The 15668-nt window shown below is 40.4% G+C and overlaps 1 protein-coding gene across 2 annotated transcripts in view; it reads left to right on the top strand.

Annotated features, from left to right (window-relative positions):
• UNC79 (unc-79 homolog (C. elegans)) overlaps positions 1-15668 on the top strand; it is a 382451-nt gene that overhangs the window by 303187 nt on the left and 63596 nt on the right. For both annotated transcript variants that reach the window (XM_011991736.1, XM_011991735.1), the window contains 5 exons: positions 1491-1598; positions 5197-5313; positions 7896-7979; positions 12210-12312; positions 14291-14431. In XM_011991736.1, the coding sequence (XP_011847126.1) occupies positions 1491-1598; positions 5197-5313; positions 7896-7979; positions 12210-12312; positions 14291-14431 (553 nt within the window). The remainder of the gene's footprint in view (positions 1-1490; positions 1599-5196; positions 5314-7895; positions 7980-12209; positions 12313-14290; positions 14432-15668) is intronic.

The raw sequence follows: 15668 nt of genomic DNA, 5'->3' as shown, positions 1-15668 counted from the left end.
TACTAGGCGTCAGTTGTAGCCTGTATAGAATGCAGGCCAGTAAGGGTGAGAGAAACAGTCATGCATGTTTTTGATTAGTGGTTTGGGGAGGATACCTAAGAGAAAAGTCATACCCGATCTTTACTATCTTAATGGCTAAAGTAATTTAACATTAGTCGTTATTTTATGCTTTATTAAGAGGGTTTGGGAAACTTTACAAGAATTATGCTTTTTTTGTTATCAAGAGGTTATTAATTTGGCGACCGAACCTACTCAGAAAGACCTCTGAGAATCAAAAATAGATGCGTTGAAGTCAGTGCTCAGAAGCTTTTCTCCCAGACCCTCACCTAGGATCTGTTCTATAGTTTAGCAAGTTTAATGATCATCCAATAATAGAATGGTATTTGTTTCCTTACATTGTATGTTTGTATGAATGTATGAGGTTTGCTCTCTGGCAAGAAAAAACAACTGGCACCATGGCAAGGATGAGACAGAAACACTATTAAGCTTAAGAACTTGAAGCCGTTTGGGATTGACATCCCTGAATTCCAGTACAGCGTAGTCATGGAAGCCCATGGTGGTAACTCCAGGCTAGCAAGATGCTCAGTATATTCACTGCATGGTGCTGTCTAAGATGGCAAGAAGGTTTGGAAAGAAGCCAGTCAACTTTTCAGCAGGTTTTGAAAAATAATTTATGATTAACTAGAATAATGTGGGACAGAGTGTTTCCCATTACTGATAGGTGAATAAGACAATATTATATGCAGAAAAATTTCACTCTAAATTCAACATTTGTCAAATAGGAGAACCAATGACAGTCTGTTTCTTGCTCAATGCATAAAATACAAAATCTGAATTAACCATGCATATTTATTTTGGGTTGAGTACAGTCCATGCTCCTAAATCACTTAAGGGTTAGCGAAGGTTATGGGCAAGGAAACAGACAATTAGATTATAGTGGGGTAAGTCTGGAGAAGGTTAAAGACAAGGTGCTCTGTGATTACATCAAAAGCGCACCTGACCCAGCATTTTTGTTTGTATGTTTTTGTGGAGAGAAGTCATGGAAGCCTCCCTAAAGGAGGAATTTTTCTATATAAATTGAGATGCAAATGATGAGTAGGAAATTGTCAGATAAAGGTGGAGTAGCTAGACAGGAGATAGGGATGAACTAGTAAGCATATTTAGGTCGTAGATGAAAAGAAATTCAGTACAGAAAAGTTAAAGAATTTGTCTGGGGATATGCATTGTGAGCAGCTGAACTTTAGCTCTGTAATTTTGCTGTCATTAATCTCCAAAAGGCAGATCCATAGGTGCAGAATGTCACACAGAATCAGCTCTCCCTGGAACATTGTAATCAGTGTGTATGTAATTCCATGAAAGTAATTATTAGGCCTGGAAAATGTATAAAGATTTGAATGGTTGTAGTAGGCAAAAGGGAAAATATATAGAAAAGGTTCTTGAACTTGCCTTTAATCAGTGTACTGAGTTTTAAATAATATTTCTGTTTGTAGATCCTTCTACTAAAGGACTTTCAACTTTGGAAATGCCACGAGAATCTTCATCTGCCCCTACGTTAGAAGCAGGTGCGCCGGAAACAAGTAGCCATTCCTCAATATCAAGTAAGATTTCCTCTGCTGATTATTTCAGCTGTACTTTTATTTTGGAACACTGTCTGCTGCCTTGTTTTCGATTTTTCCAATCTTGGTATTGTATATATATTTTAATGGTGCATCAGCTTCCTTGATGACAGTATGTTGTATGTTCTCAGAGACCCTGAGGTGTAGGATGGCCCACTTTCATCCATATCACTAGTGTTTGATAAATCACTATGGTTGCTGACTGGCCAAATACCCTAATTTGTTAAGGAATGATCACTGAATTCCATTATTCAATAAAATAAAAATTGTATAACCTGAACATAAAACTGGTTCTGAGGCACATGAAAAGCATTGTCTATGGCAGAATTTTACATGGAACACTTATTTAATTTGAGTCGCCTCCCTCATTGTGATCTAGGTTATCGTAAAATAAATGTGTGATATATCATATTCCCAAAGTCATGACTGAATTTAGCTCTTTTGGATTGGAGAGTAGAAATGGCATGACATTTTACAGGACCTGTAGAAGGCAAGTATTTTGAAACTGGCTTCCGTCACTGGGTCCTAGATTTTGTCCATGAGAGCTTGAGTTCCACTGAAAGTTCTGTAAGGGTGTCTATCTGTCTCAGTGGGGTTAATTACGAGACCTTAGCATGAAACATTCTTACCAAGAATCAGAGATACGAACAGAGGTGCAACTTCTATAAACCTTTGTCATATGTGCTGATAAATGTTGTGTTCCATGTGGACATTGCCTGAAAAGCTATTTAATAATTTTATTTGACCATCTTTTGATGATCCTGAAAAAAACAGATAAAGATCTTAAATATTGGACTGGTAGTTTGGAACATCATCATCTTCATTGTTCATTCATTCATGCATTCATTCATTCAGCAACTATTTATTAAGTGTCTGCTGAATGCCAGACACTGTGCTTGGCACTGGAGGTCAAAAGTGAATAAATAAAACCCCACTTGTTCTCCAGGAGTTTGCAGTCATAATAGTAATTATAGCTACTATCTACTTAACATCTATCATGTGCTAGGCACTGTGCCAAGTGGCTCACACACATTGTTATCTGATCCAGTTCTGGCATCAGCAAATGCATGATAGATGTTGTTGGCCCCCCCATTTTAGAGATTAGGTAATTGAGGTCCAGAGAAGCTAAATGACTTGCCTAAAGTCAAATACCTACTAAGTGATAGGGTCAGGAATTGATGCTAGGCCCTTTAGACTTATGGACCCATGTTCATTTTTAGTATACCACACTTCTTTTAAATAATTCAAATTCAGTCATAATAAGTATTATGGAAATTCTAAGAAATAGTTTCCAAATGGCAGTTATTTGCCCTTTTGGTAGCAAAGAAGAATGGCCAGTTCTGAATCTAATTATTCTTCTTCTATTACAAAAATCTGTTTGATCACATGATAAAATGCTAATTTTATGTCCACATACTAAAATCATGAAAGTCTATCTTCTCCTAATTTGTATGAGTAATCTTTAATAAAAGATAGTGGGCTGGGTGCAGTGGCTCACGCCTGTAATCCCAGCACTTGGGAAGCTGAGGCAGGAGGATCACTTGAGCCCAGGAATTTGAGATCAGCCTAGGTAACATAGTGAGGCCCTGGTCTCTAAAAAAAAATTAAAAATTAGCCAGTCGTGGTGGCGCACACCTGTAGACCCAGCTACTGGGGAGGATAAAGTGGGAGGATCGCTCGAGCATGGGAGATGGAGGCTGCAGTGAGCTGTGATCGTGCCACTCCACTCCAGCCTATGCACCCTGTCTCAAAAACAAACAAACAAACAAAACAGAAGAAATAAGATAGTGAATTAGTGTATAATTTGAAATAGGATTATTAGCTCAGTAGGACTCAAATGCTAGTTAAATATACCATAAAATGAATTTACAAATATTTCATGATCCCAAAGGCATCATTGATCTAGACTTTGGATTTAGCTTAGCACTTCATTAGATTTCCACCTTTTCTCCTCCTTGCCATTAAAAGCATGCATTCTATAGCTCTTGGTGGTGTGTTCTTGGAGGCATCATGCTTGGTACCTTATACACTGAGCTAAACATTAAGGGATTTTATTCTCAGGGAATTCTGCTGTCTTTAAAAACACCTGAGAATTGAAGAAATTATTCAATCATTAGAGGTTTTAAATTTTTCTTTGAGTCTTACTAGATGCTGCTAATTTTTAAATTTGTTACATCTTTGAAAAGAATTCTGCTTTTGAATTTTACTTAAAGCTGTGCTTTTCAAGTGAGTCATAACATTGTAAGTTTTACCAATCAGCGACAAAAACCAGAAATGTTTAGTATTAGGTTGAATGGTCATTTCCGTGAATTCGGTTAATATTGACTTTAAGACACAAGAATTCCCATTACATCCTTCCCTTTTGATCAGTTTATCAGCTGGTTATTTTGTAGCTAAACATGTTGTGACCACCATTAATCAAACAGCATGCTAGTTACATTAAAAATGATGTTATAATTGATTTCACATCACACCAAGTTGCCACCTTGGTGCCATGATTGTGAAACCTGTGTGTAACATTGAAGAGTTTCCAGGGGCCATGCAGTCATCCCGGTCTCTACCATCCCTTTCTAGGGTGAGTAGTTGATAGCTTCAGTTTCTGAAATTGTTCTTATAGCACAGAGGATAACCACAAGTTGTCAGATATACAAGGTATTTGGGGTCATGTAGAAAAGTTGCATCCATGATGCTCTGCCTCTCTCACTGGGCTGGTTGGTAGGGATTGGCGGGACTGCTGGGAATAGGACCAGAGGTGGCTGCTTTCCAACTCAGCAATCTACTGGCAAAAGTGTTTTTCTTTGTTTTCTAGTTTGGAAATGCTAATAACTTGACTTTCACTAATGGGATATGTTTCAGTGCTTAACTTACAGGATAAAAATGTTACCACTTTTTAAAAACAAAGATGTGTACTAGAATATACTCATGGAATGTTGTTTGATTCACATTTTTCAAACAGTAGGCAGAGGCTCACATGGAAATTGAAAACAACATTGACTTTGGAGTTGATATGTTTTGGTTTTAGGACCACCTCAGTTGCTGACTGGTTCCAAGTCATATAATTTCATTTACTTCAATTTCTCTCTCTAAAAATTGGGGTTGATATGTGTCATCCTACCCTAAAATATACATGCACACACACACATCATGCACACACGCACACATACACAAGGACCTCATAGGGCTATGAGGAAGATGGAAATAATATATGTACAAGCTCCTTTAAAGAAAGTTAAGCCATATGTTTAAATTTGTTATTTGTCTTAAATGCTTTTTAGAACATGGCAGAGTATATAATTCAAAAAGTGGATGAAGATAATCATATTTCATTCAGTTGTAACTGAGATAAATATTTACAGGCGACAAATCAGTGCTAATGGGCAGTGTTACCATCTTCACTGTGTGAAGAAAGGTGTGCGGAACAGCAGAGTGCCTTAGTTTTTCATTTGAACGGAAGCATACAATTTACCAAAAATTATGAATAACGAATGAAGGGTCAATTAAAATTCTATATGGATGTGTGGAGCCTTTGTGTGCTGTGGAAATTTATTATTATAATCGTCTCCTAATTTCCTCCATCTAGCTCAGTATAGGCAGATGAAAAGGGGATCCCTGGGAGTTCTGACAATGAGCCAGTTAATGAAGCGGCAGCTGGAGCATCAGTCTAGCGCCCCCCATAACATCAGCAACTGGGACACTGGTGGGTCAAGCTTTTTCTTCTCGTTCTACCTCTCGGATTAGCGAATGCTACTTTCTCTGTGTCCACTCTGCTCCCTTGTTAAAGAATAGATTTTCTCTCATGTTCTTTGGTTCAGATAATTTTTTCAAAACCACCTAAGGTAATTAGTAAGTCTATTTAAACTTCCCAAGTGTTCTAGAGTAACACGCTCTTCCGTTGAGGCTGGCCCAACTCTTGTTCTCTCTAAGACCCAGATTCCACATATTAGGTTATTGATCTGGGGAGGAGGGAATGGAACTGTGGTTTCATGATGCAAATAAAAAAGAAAACACACAGCAGATTATCAATATTCTCTGTTGTATAAACTACAAAGTACCCCCTAAATAAGGGAATATTTATAGTAATGACAATAGCGATGACAATTGTCAGCTTAGTGACATCATGATCTGCCAGTAGGTTTGGGAATATGAGTTCTGTGTTTTAGCCAGCAGGGTCACCAGGTTGCAGCCGCACACCCCCATGCTCATAAGATGGAACTGCATCTAACCTCAATTTTAAAGTAAGAATTGACTGCCATGACATGTCTATTCTAAACATGATCACTCTGTATTTTCTAAACTTTGTTACCATGTTTTGTACATGTACTACCTTATCAAGCTAGTAGTACAGTCGCAATCCTCTTAAGTGCCTGCATTTTCTGTTTTTTATTTTTTCCTATAATTAAATGGGTCATTTGAGTTACAAGATTACATATGTGAAAACACCTTGCAACATGCAGGCACCACTAAAATGTAAGGGCTTATTATGGTAATATGCTCTGGGGCCTACCCTTGGATCGGACTCTTTTGGTATCGTGGTTAATACTTTCTGGCTGCAGTGATATGAGATTATTTTAATATTCTTCCTGATGACTATGAATTATAATATCCACAAAAGCAAAATACTGAGATACTTTCATTTTCTTCAAAGCCATAGTATTTATATACATAATTTTACTTGCCCTCATTATTCTGAGAGAGAGAGAGAGAGAGAGAGAGAGAGCTCTAGTCTAGATAACTAAATCCTACACAGCATAACCAATCTCACATTTAACAGATAGTTTCAACTCTCCTGGACTTTATAAGGGTTCTTAACATTTTAAAGGTTTAGTGTTTTCTCTTCATTTTAGTGATATGTTGTAGTGAGCAGTGAATAGCCAAGAGCCAACAGGCAGGGGAGAGAAGGAGAAAGACTGGACAGCCATCCTCAGGAGTTCACTGGGTTTCAATGAAGTCTTTCTGCCTACACCAAAGAGGACTGTGCTTTCTTCTTTATGGAGATGAAACTATGTAAGGAACTGAGAATGGCAGCTGTTGTTTGATTAGGTTTCCAATAATTAAATGCTGATGTGAGGGCTCTGAAGATGATTTTACCTTGCTACTGTTTTCTGCAGCAGGTAGCTCAGCCTAAGCTAACCAACCTGTTTAGATTCCAGCTACAATGACAACCTAGTTTGATGGACACAGTAGTTATAAAAGGCAAACTGATCTCAATTTTCAGTCCAAATTTTAATCTAAGAAAATCTACATGATGCCAAATAACCCATTTAACGGAATTTTTCACTTTTCAACCAAATTTCAACCTTGTTCATGTCACTCTGGTTTCTCATTTAGTATTTCCCATTTATATGCTGTCTGAATTTCTTTCCCCTGAGTTTTCCTGGCCCTGTTTTCCATCCTCCAAATTGGTTCTCGAGTCACCAAGTCCTATGAGTGTCATCTCAATATTCTTGTTTTGATTAGTGCCAGAAAAAGTCCTCCTCACATCCGAGCCCAGGGGAGAGTCTGTGACTGTGTAGTCCAGTGTTAGGTGGCATGTCACTTTAAACTACACGTGTAGATTCAGTGACTTGCTGGTCTCCACAAGAACAAATGTGGCCATGTGGGCACACTAAGAAAGGCAACCTAAAACATGGATCTGACCAGTTAACCTCAGCACCACCAACTCTGCCCTGAGAGCTGCCTCTTCTCCACCCATGCATATGAGACCCACCTCTTCTCCATCCATGCATGGCGCCATGACTTACAGCTTTGCCTCATCTTTCATGTGAACAAACATTTTTGAAGCACCATGCCTCCATTTTTGCCCCCTCCCCCTTATTCCTGTTCCCCATCCCTTAGTCCAACGCCTGTCATTTCCTTCTACCAGTTCCACATGTTTTCAGTATGACCTTTCTGGCCATTGTCCCAAATGACACTTATGTACTTACTGATTTGCATAAAACATTTCTGTCATGGCTGTGATATTAGCCTTTCATTTCCTATCTGGAGATATGAGATTTGAACTTTTTTGGGGGGGCAGGATGGGGCACTTGTCTGGACTTTCTGGGATAGTTTTAGATGCTGTCCGGCTTTTAGTTGCATTTCATAGAACTGAATGGCAGGTTTGTAGTAAAGCCCCAAATAACCCTACCCTAAAATCTAGGATGTGTTCTGAAAATGTTAATCATACATAGTAACAGTGACCAAACAAATGGCCCCAAGAGATGATTGGTTAAATTCTTCATGTTCTGAATGGTGCTAAGATGACCACATCAAAGACTGAAACCCTCTATTTATCCACAGAACAGATACAGCCTGGGAAACGCCAGTGTAACGTGCCAACGTGCCTAAATCCTGACCTGGAGGGACAACCATTGAGGATGAGAGGTTAGTTGAGTCACAGAGTCTGTGACTATACGAGCTGAAGGAGACTGGACATGTCCATCATTTGGTCACCCAGCAGGTACAGCCTTTTTCTTAGCAGCTCCATGGAGTGGGGATGACCTTTGCCCAAACACCCCCGGTGGCTGAGAGTGCGTGACATCTCATCTCTGAACATGGCCAACGGTTCTTCCTTATAGTGACTTTCTAACCCTTGCACACAAAACAAGTCTAGTCTCTTTCATATATATATATATATTTTGAGACAGGGTCTTGCTCTGTCACCCAGGCTGGAGTGCAGTGGTGCAATCTTGGCTCACTGCAACCTCCTCTGTCTCCTGGGTTCAAGTCATTCTCCTGCCCCAGCCTCCCGAGTAGCTGGGATTACAGGCATGCACCACCACACCCAGCTAATTCTTGTATTTTTAGTAGAGATGAGGTTTCACCCTGTTGGCCAGGCTAGTCACAAACTCCTGACCTCAGGTGATCCATCCACCTCAGCCTCCCAAAGTGCAGGGATTATAGGCATGAGCCACCAGGCCTGGCCTCTTCTATTATTTTTGGGCATTGCTTATTCCCTCAGTCTTTTCTGGACCAGACATTCCTAGGTCCTTCAGCATTCCTTCTCAGACATATCAGTTTTCCATATCATGCCATATCTACTTTTCTGAGCATGGTCCAGCTAATCTGTATTTTTTCTAGAATATTGAGGTCATAGGCTAATAGTTTCTTTCCAGCTCTCTGAAGTATATATTGAAAAGATTCACTTGACTTGATGCTGCTCACGGAATCAAGCTGAAGGCCAGTCTGTGCTAAGGTCAGAATATTCATTTTCAAAATTAATCCCATGAATTTTAACTACCAAAGTAGTTAATTGTTACCTTTGTTCTTTTTTAATTGAGAAGGCAGATTTGCCTATCATTGGCAGAAAAACAGAATACCCAGAAAGAACTATGATCCCATCTCACAACTAGGTTTTTAAATCAAGTAGACCTATTTTTCTAGACCATGTCACTCTTCTAATTTTCCTAAGGAATTAGGAGATACTGATCTCCAGCTTTGGCTCACATTTCTTTGGCAATGAATAGCAGTTGTAGTCCCTGTATTGGATGAGGTGAGATTCTTCTCATCTATGAGGCTAGGAAAAGCTTTGATGAGTAGAAGCAAGGGTGGTTGAACAAATCTTTGGTGCTTGTTCATGATCTGGTGACTCAGTAGCAGCAAAAGTAGAATGAGGTGATGAGAACACTAAGATGGAAAGTCAGTCTCTTTCATGGTAAACTGAAGAGCCCATCAGTGCAGCTGGGGGATTGATCCATGCATGCCTGCTTTGAGACAGACACCTTCATAATTTCTCCTGTATCCAAGACTCGCAAAGGGACTTTTTGTCAAAATCTTCAGCTTCAAAGTTGGGCTCTGGAGGTGGGCCCCTCTTCGTTCAAGTTTCTGAGAGCCTTCTGTTTCTGCTGCTAGCTCAGTGTAGAGTGCACTTCAGCTATTCAGATGGGGAGCCAGTAGTGGAGGCATCAGAAATGTTGGCAGCAACTTGGAGGTGATAGGGACTGCCTTTAACATTGCAGACTTATTGTGACTGAAGTATAACAAAGGTGGCTGAGGTCTGTGGCTTCCTTTTCGCATTTCCCACCTCCTCCCAGTACGTTATTCTGTGTTCCTACTTCAGTAGCAATATTTAGGAATCCATTGATTCAGCCAGTGTTGCCCTATGGGGGTCAGTGTCCAATAACTGAACGTGTCTGCTTTTATAGATGACAGCCATAAATATTGCATCATACATTCTGTCACATGGAAAAACAACTTCACAATGCTATTGTCAAAAACACCTCTTTCTTGGCATTTGTATTAGGCAAATAATTAGTTCGAAACTGCCAGAATGACTTCAAGTCCGTCCCTTTTCTTGACTTTAATTGTGATTACTATATAATAGGAATTGGCAATAATCTTCTGAAAGGCTTGACTCAGAGGATTTTTAATTAAAAAATCAATTTCTTATGTTTCTAGTAAGTCTATGTACTTATCATCATACATTGTATGGGCTGAATTTTTCCACTTCTAGACAAGCATTTTGACATCTGGTTGATGTGGTCTGTCAATGTTCAAGAAATGTGGGGTATTGAATTTAAATTTTCTGTGTCTTGGTTTCTTGAAGCAACTTCATGCTGTTTACCGTGCTATTTAATAATCAATTGTGTCTTCATTTGTCTTGGATTATTTCTTGCTTTTGCTATTATTAATCAGTGTACATTTATGCCTTGTAATACTGTTGCTTCCACTCAAAGTAACATATTTATGAAACAATTGAAGATCTTTGTGAATGATACACTTATGTATACTTAGGGAAGGATGTTATCTTGGATATAGCTGAAAATATAGTAGTAACATTTGGATTCCCATTTGGGAGCTTGGGAAGTGACATAAAGATATTTTCAGGACCGGGCGCGGTGGCTCAAGCCTGTAATCCCAGCACTTTGGGAGGCCGAGACGGGCGGATCACGAGGTCAGGAGATCGAGACCATCCTGGCTAACAGTGAAACCCCATCTCTACTAAAAAAAAATACAAAAAACTAGCCGGGCGACGTGGTGGGCACCTGTAGTCCCAGCTACTCGGGAGGCTGAGGCAGGAGAATGGCGTAAACCCGGGAGGCAGAGCTTGCAGTGAGCTGAGATCCGGCCACTGTACTCAAGCCTGGGCGACAGAGCCAGACTCCGTCTCAAAAAAAAAAAAAAAAGAAAAAGATATTTTCAGATACTTTCCTTTGCAGTTTGGATTTGTAAATGTTCTGCTTTTTATATTTGTGTAATCTTTGATCAGACAAAGGAGTCTGTAGTATAGAAGCATCTTGACTTTTCAAAGGCTCAACACCATCTTTTCTTCCTAAAATTCAGATCGAAACACATTGCCCACTTGGCTAGCTTTATGAATATTTTGATTCCTTTAGAAACTCATTGTCTGAATCATTTTCTTTCTCCTATTTGAGGAAAGGTCATACCAGATTTTTTTTTTCCTCCCAACACCAAGATACTAATTCCTTGATGAGAAAGATTATTTAATGACTGTTGGATTTTTCTGCCTTCTTTACTGTTTGAAGAATTTAGAGTTTTAGTTATTACTTTGTAGAATATGGCATTATTCTGAATGATCACTTTGAGATTCTTCTTGGGGGCCTCATTTTCATCTAAGACTCTATCTTGCACTAATGGCTTCCTTAATGGAGGAAAGCTTCCTGACTCTCCAGACTGATTTACTCATCCCTGGAGCATGTTGCTAAGATTCTTGCCTCAGATTTCTTTGAAGCCATCAAACCCCAAAGTTTTAAACACTGTGGTATTGATTGGCTGACGTGGAATGAGTCACTGGATGGTTCTTTCAAAAAAACTTGATATTACATTCATAAATACTTCAGTTTGAAAAATGCGAGTAGAGGCACAGTGGCTCACAGCTGTAATCCTAGCACTTTGGGAGGCTGAGATGGGAGAATCCCTTGAGCCTAGGATCTTGAGACCAGCCTGGGCAACATAGTGAGACCTTGTCTTTACAAAAAGCTTAAAAATTAGCCAGGCATGGTGGCGTGTGCCTGTAGCCCCAGCCACTTGAGTGGCTGAGGTGGGAGGATTGCTTCAGCCTGGGAGGTTGAGGCTGCGGTGAGCCATGCTCACGCCACTGCACTCCAACCTGGGTAACAGAGCAAGACCTTGTCACAAACAAACAAACAAACACACTGATATTTCTTAGCTCAAAGATCTTCCATTGCTTAAGTGCATGGAGTTCTGGGATCTTACCACTTTCCCATATTAGCAAAACTGTAATGTAGATATGCATTTGTGATTTTAGAAATGCAGTATCATATGGGCAGTTTGCATTTATGCCTACAAATAAGAATTGTAGCTCTTTTAAGGGTACCCTTGAATAGATTTCCCCCTTTGTCTTTCATCTTTGTCTTTGGACCCTGCTGGCACACCTGAGCTCTTTCTGATTTCTTTCAAAGTCAAGAAGCAAAGAGAGAGAAGTCTAGCTCTTCACTTCAGCCAAGTAGAAACCAATCACAATCTTTCTTGACTTCATTTCATGATTGAGGGCTTTCTGCAGTACAATTGGGACGTCCAAGTTGCATTCCTGGGAATGTGATCTTCGGAGGGTTTCTAAGAGGAGAACCAGGCCTTTCTTGGCCCCTTGAAGCTCATATGTATTCACTGGTTGTCCCTTTGCTGCTTACCCAGGTGCCACCAAATCCAGCCTGCTGTCAGCACCAAGCATAGTCAGTATGTTTGTGCCTGCACCCGAAGAATTCACTGACGAGCAGCCGACGGTGATGACGGACAAGTAAGCCCGCACAGCTATTTTCTTCACCATGTTTACAGAATTTGAGTTTGGTCACCACGGTGGTGAGAAAGTTTCAGAAGAAGCATGCTTTACTTTTAAGTCATAATTTGTTCTTCCAGTATATTGCCTGACACACAGATGCTTGTTCAGTGAGTATGATAAAGAATAACCAAAGCGGGTGGATTGCTTGAGCCCAGGAATTTGAGACTAGCCTGGGCAACATGGCAAAACACTGTTTCTACTAAAAATACTAAAATTAGCCAGGTATGGTGGTGTATGCCTATAGTCCCAGCTGCTATGGAGGCTGAGGTGGGAGGATCACTTGAGCCTGGGAGGTCGAGGCTATGGTGAGCTGTGATGGTGCCACTGTACTCCTACCTGGGTGATAGAGTGACTGTCTAAAAAGAAAAAAACTTGTAAGATTTCAAGTTTAGAGAAATCCCCTTGGACCAGGAAGCCTTCTTGGTAAAAGTGACCTGATTGATAAATTAGGTAGATGATATGATTTGGCTGTGTTCTCACCCGAATCTCACCTTGAATTGTAATAATCCCCACGTGTCAAGGATGGGGCCAGGTGGAGATAGTTGAATCATGGGGGCAGTTTCCCCCATACTGTTCTCATGGTAGTGAATAAGCCTCACGAGATCTGATGGTTTTATGAATGGGAGTTCCCCTACACAAGCTCTCTTGCCTGCCACCATGTAACATGTGACTTTGCTCCCCCTTGCCTTCCACCGTAATTGTGAGGCCTCCCAGCCATGTGGAACTGAGAGTCAATTAAACCTCTTTCCTTTATAAATTACCCAGTCTTGGGTATATCTTTATTAGCAGCATGAGAACAGACTAACACAGTATGCTTCTGATAAAAGGTGAGGAAGGTAAGGTGGAGGGGCTGGTGTGAGTATCCCTGTAGCTGGCCATCCATTACTCATTTGTAATGAGCTGACAGCCATGACTGAAGAAGCGTCAGTGCCTGTCTCATGCAGCTGCCTTGGAAGGTCCACACAGGTCATTGAGTTGCCCGTGGAGGGCTCTCCCAGCTCTTCCTTTGGGATTACCCTCCTCCCCAAGTCTTAATCTTTCCTACTTGCCTTTCTGTGCACTCCATTTCTTTTCTTTTTTACTTAGAAATGTGAATCCTATATTTTAAAATGTCAATTTGTAAGACATTTTTATACTTTTTCTTTGGCCTATATTTAGGAAGGTTTCAGAAGGAAAGGTCACAATAGCGGTTGTAGTTCTTGTTTCCCTGCTATTCCCAGTAGACTTTCGCTTCCCTTTGTAAAACCACTCACTTTATCAGCTGGCTTTGGTCGAGCTGAATGAAATGGACCCTACGTTAGGACATGACAAACAATGATAAGTTGGAAGTTACCTAAGAGTGGGTGCCATTGTTTATGCTTTTACATACAACACTCGGCAGGCCTGGTGAGTTCATAAAACTCATCTGAGTGAGTGGTGGTGAAGAGACTCCATTGTCTCCTCAGGCTTCCCAGATGGTTCTGTAGACTTGACTACCCTGTCTCTTACCCACAAATAGAACATTTTCTGAAGGCCTCCATCCGTGCCTAAGCATTTTTCATTTTTAACTTCAACAAATGAAAAACAAATCTAGTTACTGACTTTCCTCAGCAATAATGTCAAATGCATCAAATCCCTCATCCATAGGCTTCAAACTGATGGCCCAGGTGGTACTCATTCTAAGCGAGAGCAGTCACTCACATGCAGGCCGGATGCTGGAATTGAAAGAACATTTTCAGTCATCAGAGGCACCTTCGTGGTCTCTGTCATGTGTGCTGTTTCTGTATCTGTGGTGATGGCGGCACTGGAATCCCCTGCTGATGACCAGAGCGGGGCTTCTGATCTCCTTTTGAAGACTTTTCCAAGACCTACTAGAAACAGCCATGTGTGTAGTACATTATATCTTGAGACCATGGATCTTTCTTTCATGGAAAGCGTGTCTCTCTTTTCTTTGCAGATGCCATGACTGTGGGGCTATTCTTGAAGAATATGATGAAGAGACACTCGGGCTGGCCATCGTGGTGCTCTCCACATTCATCCACTTAAGCCCAGACCTGGCAGCCCCGTTGCTGCTGGATATCATGCAGTCTGTGGGAAGGTGAATGTCAGCTTCTGTTTTGTTTGGTAGGAAGGTCCTTTATTCGATCTCTATCTTGAACTAAAATCTTACCAGTTCAAAAGTAAAACATTCAGCCACCTTGTAGATACTGGTATTTGTGAGGTCAACTCAGACTAGTTTTAAAAACTGAATAGACCCATCTTTCGACTGAATTCTCCAGCTGCGTAGGGTCATGAGTCACAATGTCAGAGCAAAGCTAGAGGCAACTGCACTAAGAAAACCCCACTGTTTGTTACCCCTATCACTAGATGAGCTAATGGGTGTAACCATGCACACAACTGTCAGCAGTTGATAGTAAGCACTTCATAAGTATTAGCTGTTATTATTATTTCTCTTTACCTGTTTTGAGATGGATTTTCTAGGCATTTGTAATCTCAAGGACACCTCATTTAACTATGAAACTTGGGGCATTGTCGTGTGAGGAGACACACAGTAATTACAGCAGGTTCACATTTCTGACTCAGATAAAAGAAGGATGCACACATTTGGGGAACAGGGCTTTCAACCTGACTGAGAGGTTACACTTAGCTGCTTTGAGGATGTTCATGCTAAGAAAATGCTATTTGTTAGATAGGACATTAGAAGATAAAGGATATATTTCATGGATATGAAGAAAGCTCAAATTCAATAACAAACTGTAGTCCTAGCATGCACAACTTATAAGAGAGGGTTGAATTAAACTCCACATGAACGTATTAATGTTTCCAATCTGTGCTAACAGTGCCAGGTGCTTTAGGCTGCAGGTGTTAGACAGAGCTCTTGTCCTCAGGTACTTTGGGCTTAGTTGCTGTGACAGTTACTGTGGACTCATTGACTAGCCAAACAAAATAGGGTGTGATTAAATGCTGTAATGAGTGGAATGAGAGAGAGCTAAGTGCTAGAGAAGATTAGCATAGAAAACATTTCTTAAAGAAAGTTTATAAGGAGGGGGTAGGACAAGAACTGGATTCTGCAAATTCTTGGCATTAGAGGAAAGGAAAGAGAATGAATCTCAATGGAGCTAAAATTTAATCCTTTTTTAAAAATGAAAAAATGCTGACTTCAAGTTGAAGACAAACAGGAAAGCATTATAAATTCCTCAACCCCAAAAGAGTATGGTTTGCTTATCCTCCCTCCCTCCAGTTTTTTTGGTAGTGTCCTTAGGAGTCATATAGACAGAGATTGTATAAAGGTAAGCGTGACCATTGCATCTCGAGACTTCAAAATAGCTCATGTG

The sequence above is a fragment of the Mandrillus leucophaeus genome, unplaced genomic scaffold (assembly GCF_000951045.1).
Source record: "Mandrillus leucophaeus isolate KB7577 unplaced genomic scaffold, Mleu.le_1.0 Scaffold4, whole genome shotgun sequence".
Lineage (NCBI taxonomy): Eukaryota > Metazoa > Chordata > Mammalia > Primates > Cercopithecidae > Mandrillus > Mandrillus leucophaeus.
The sequence above is the reverse complement of the archived record's forward strand: the minus strand, read 5'-3'. Positions and strand labels throughout refer to the sequence as shown.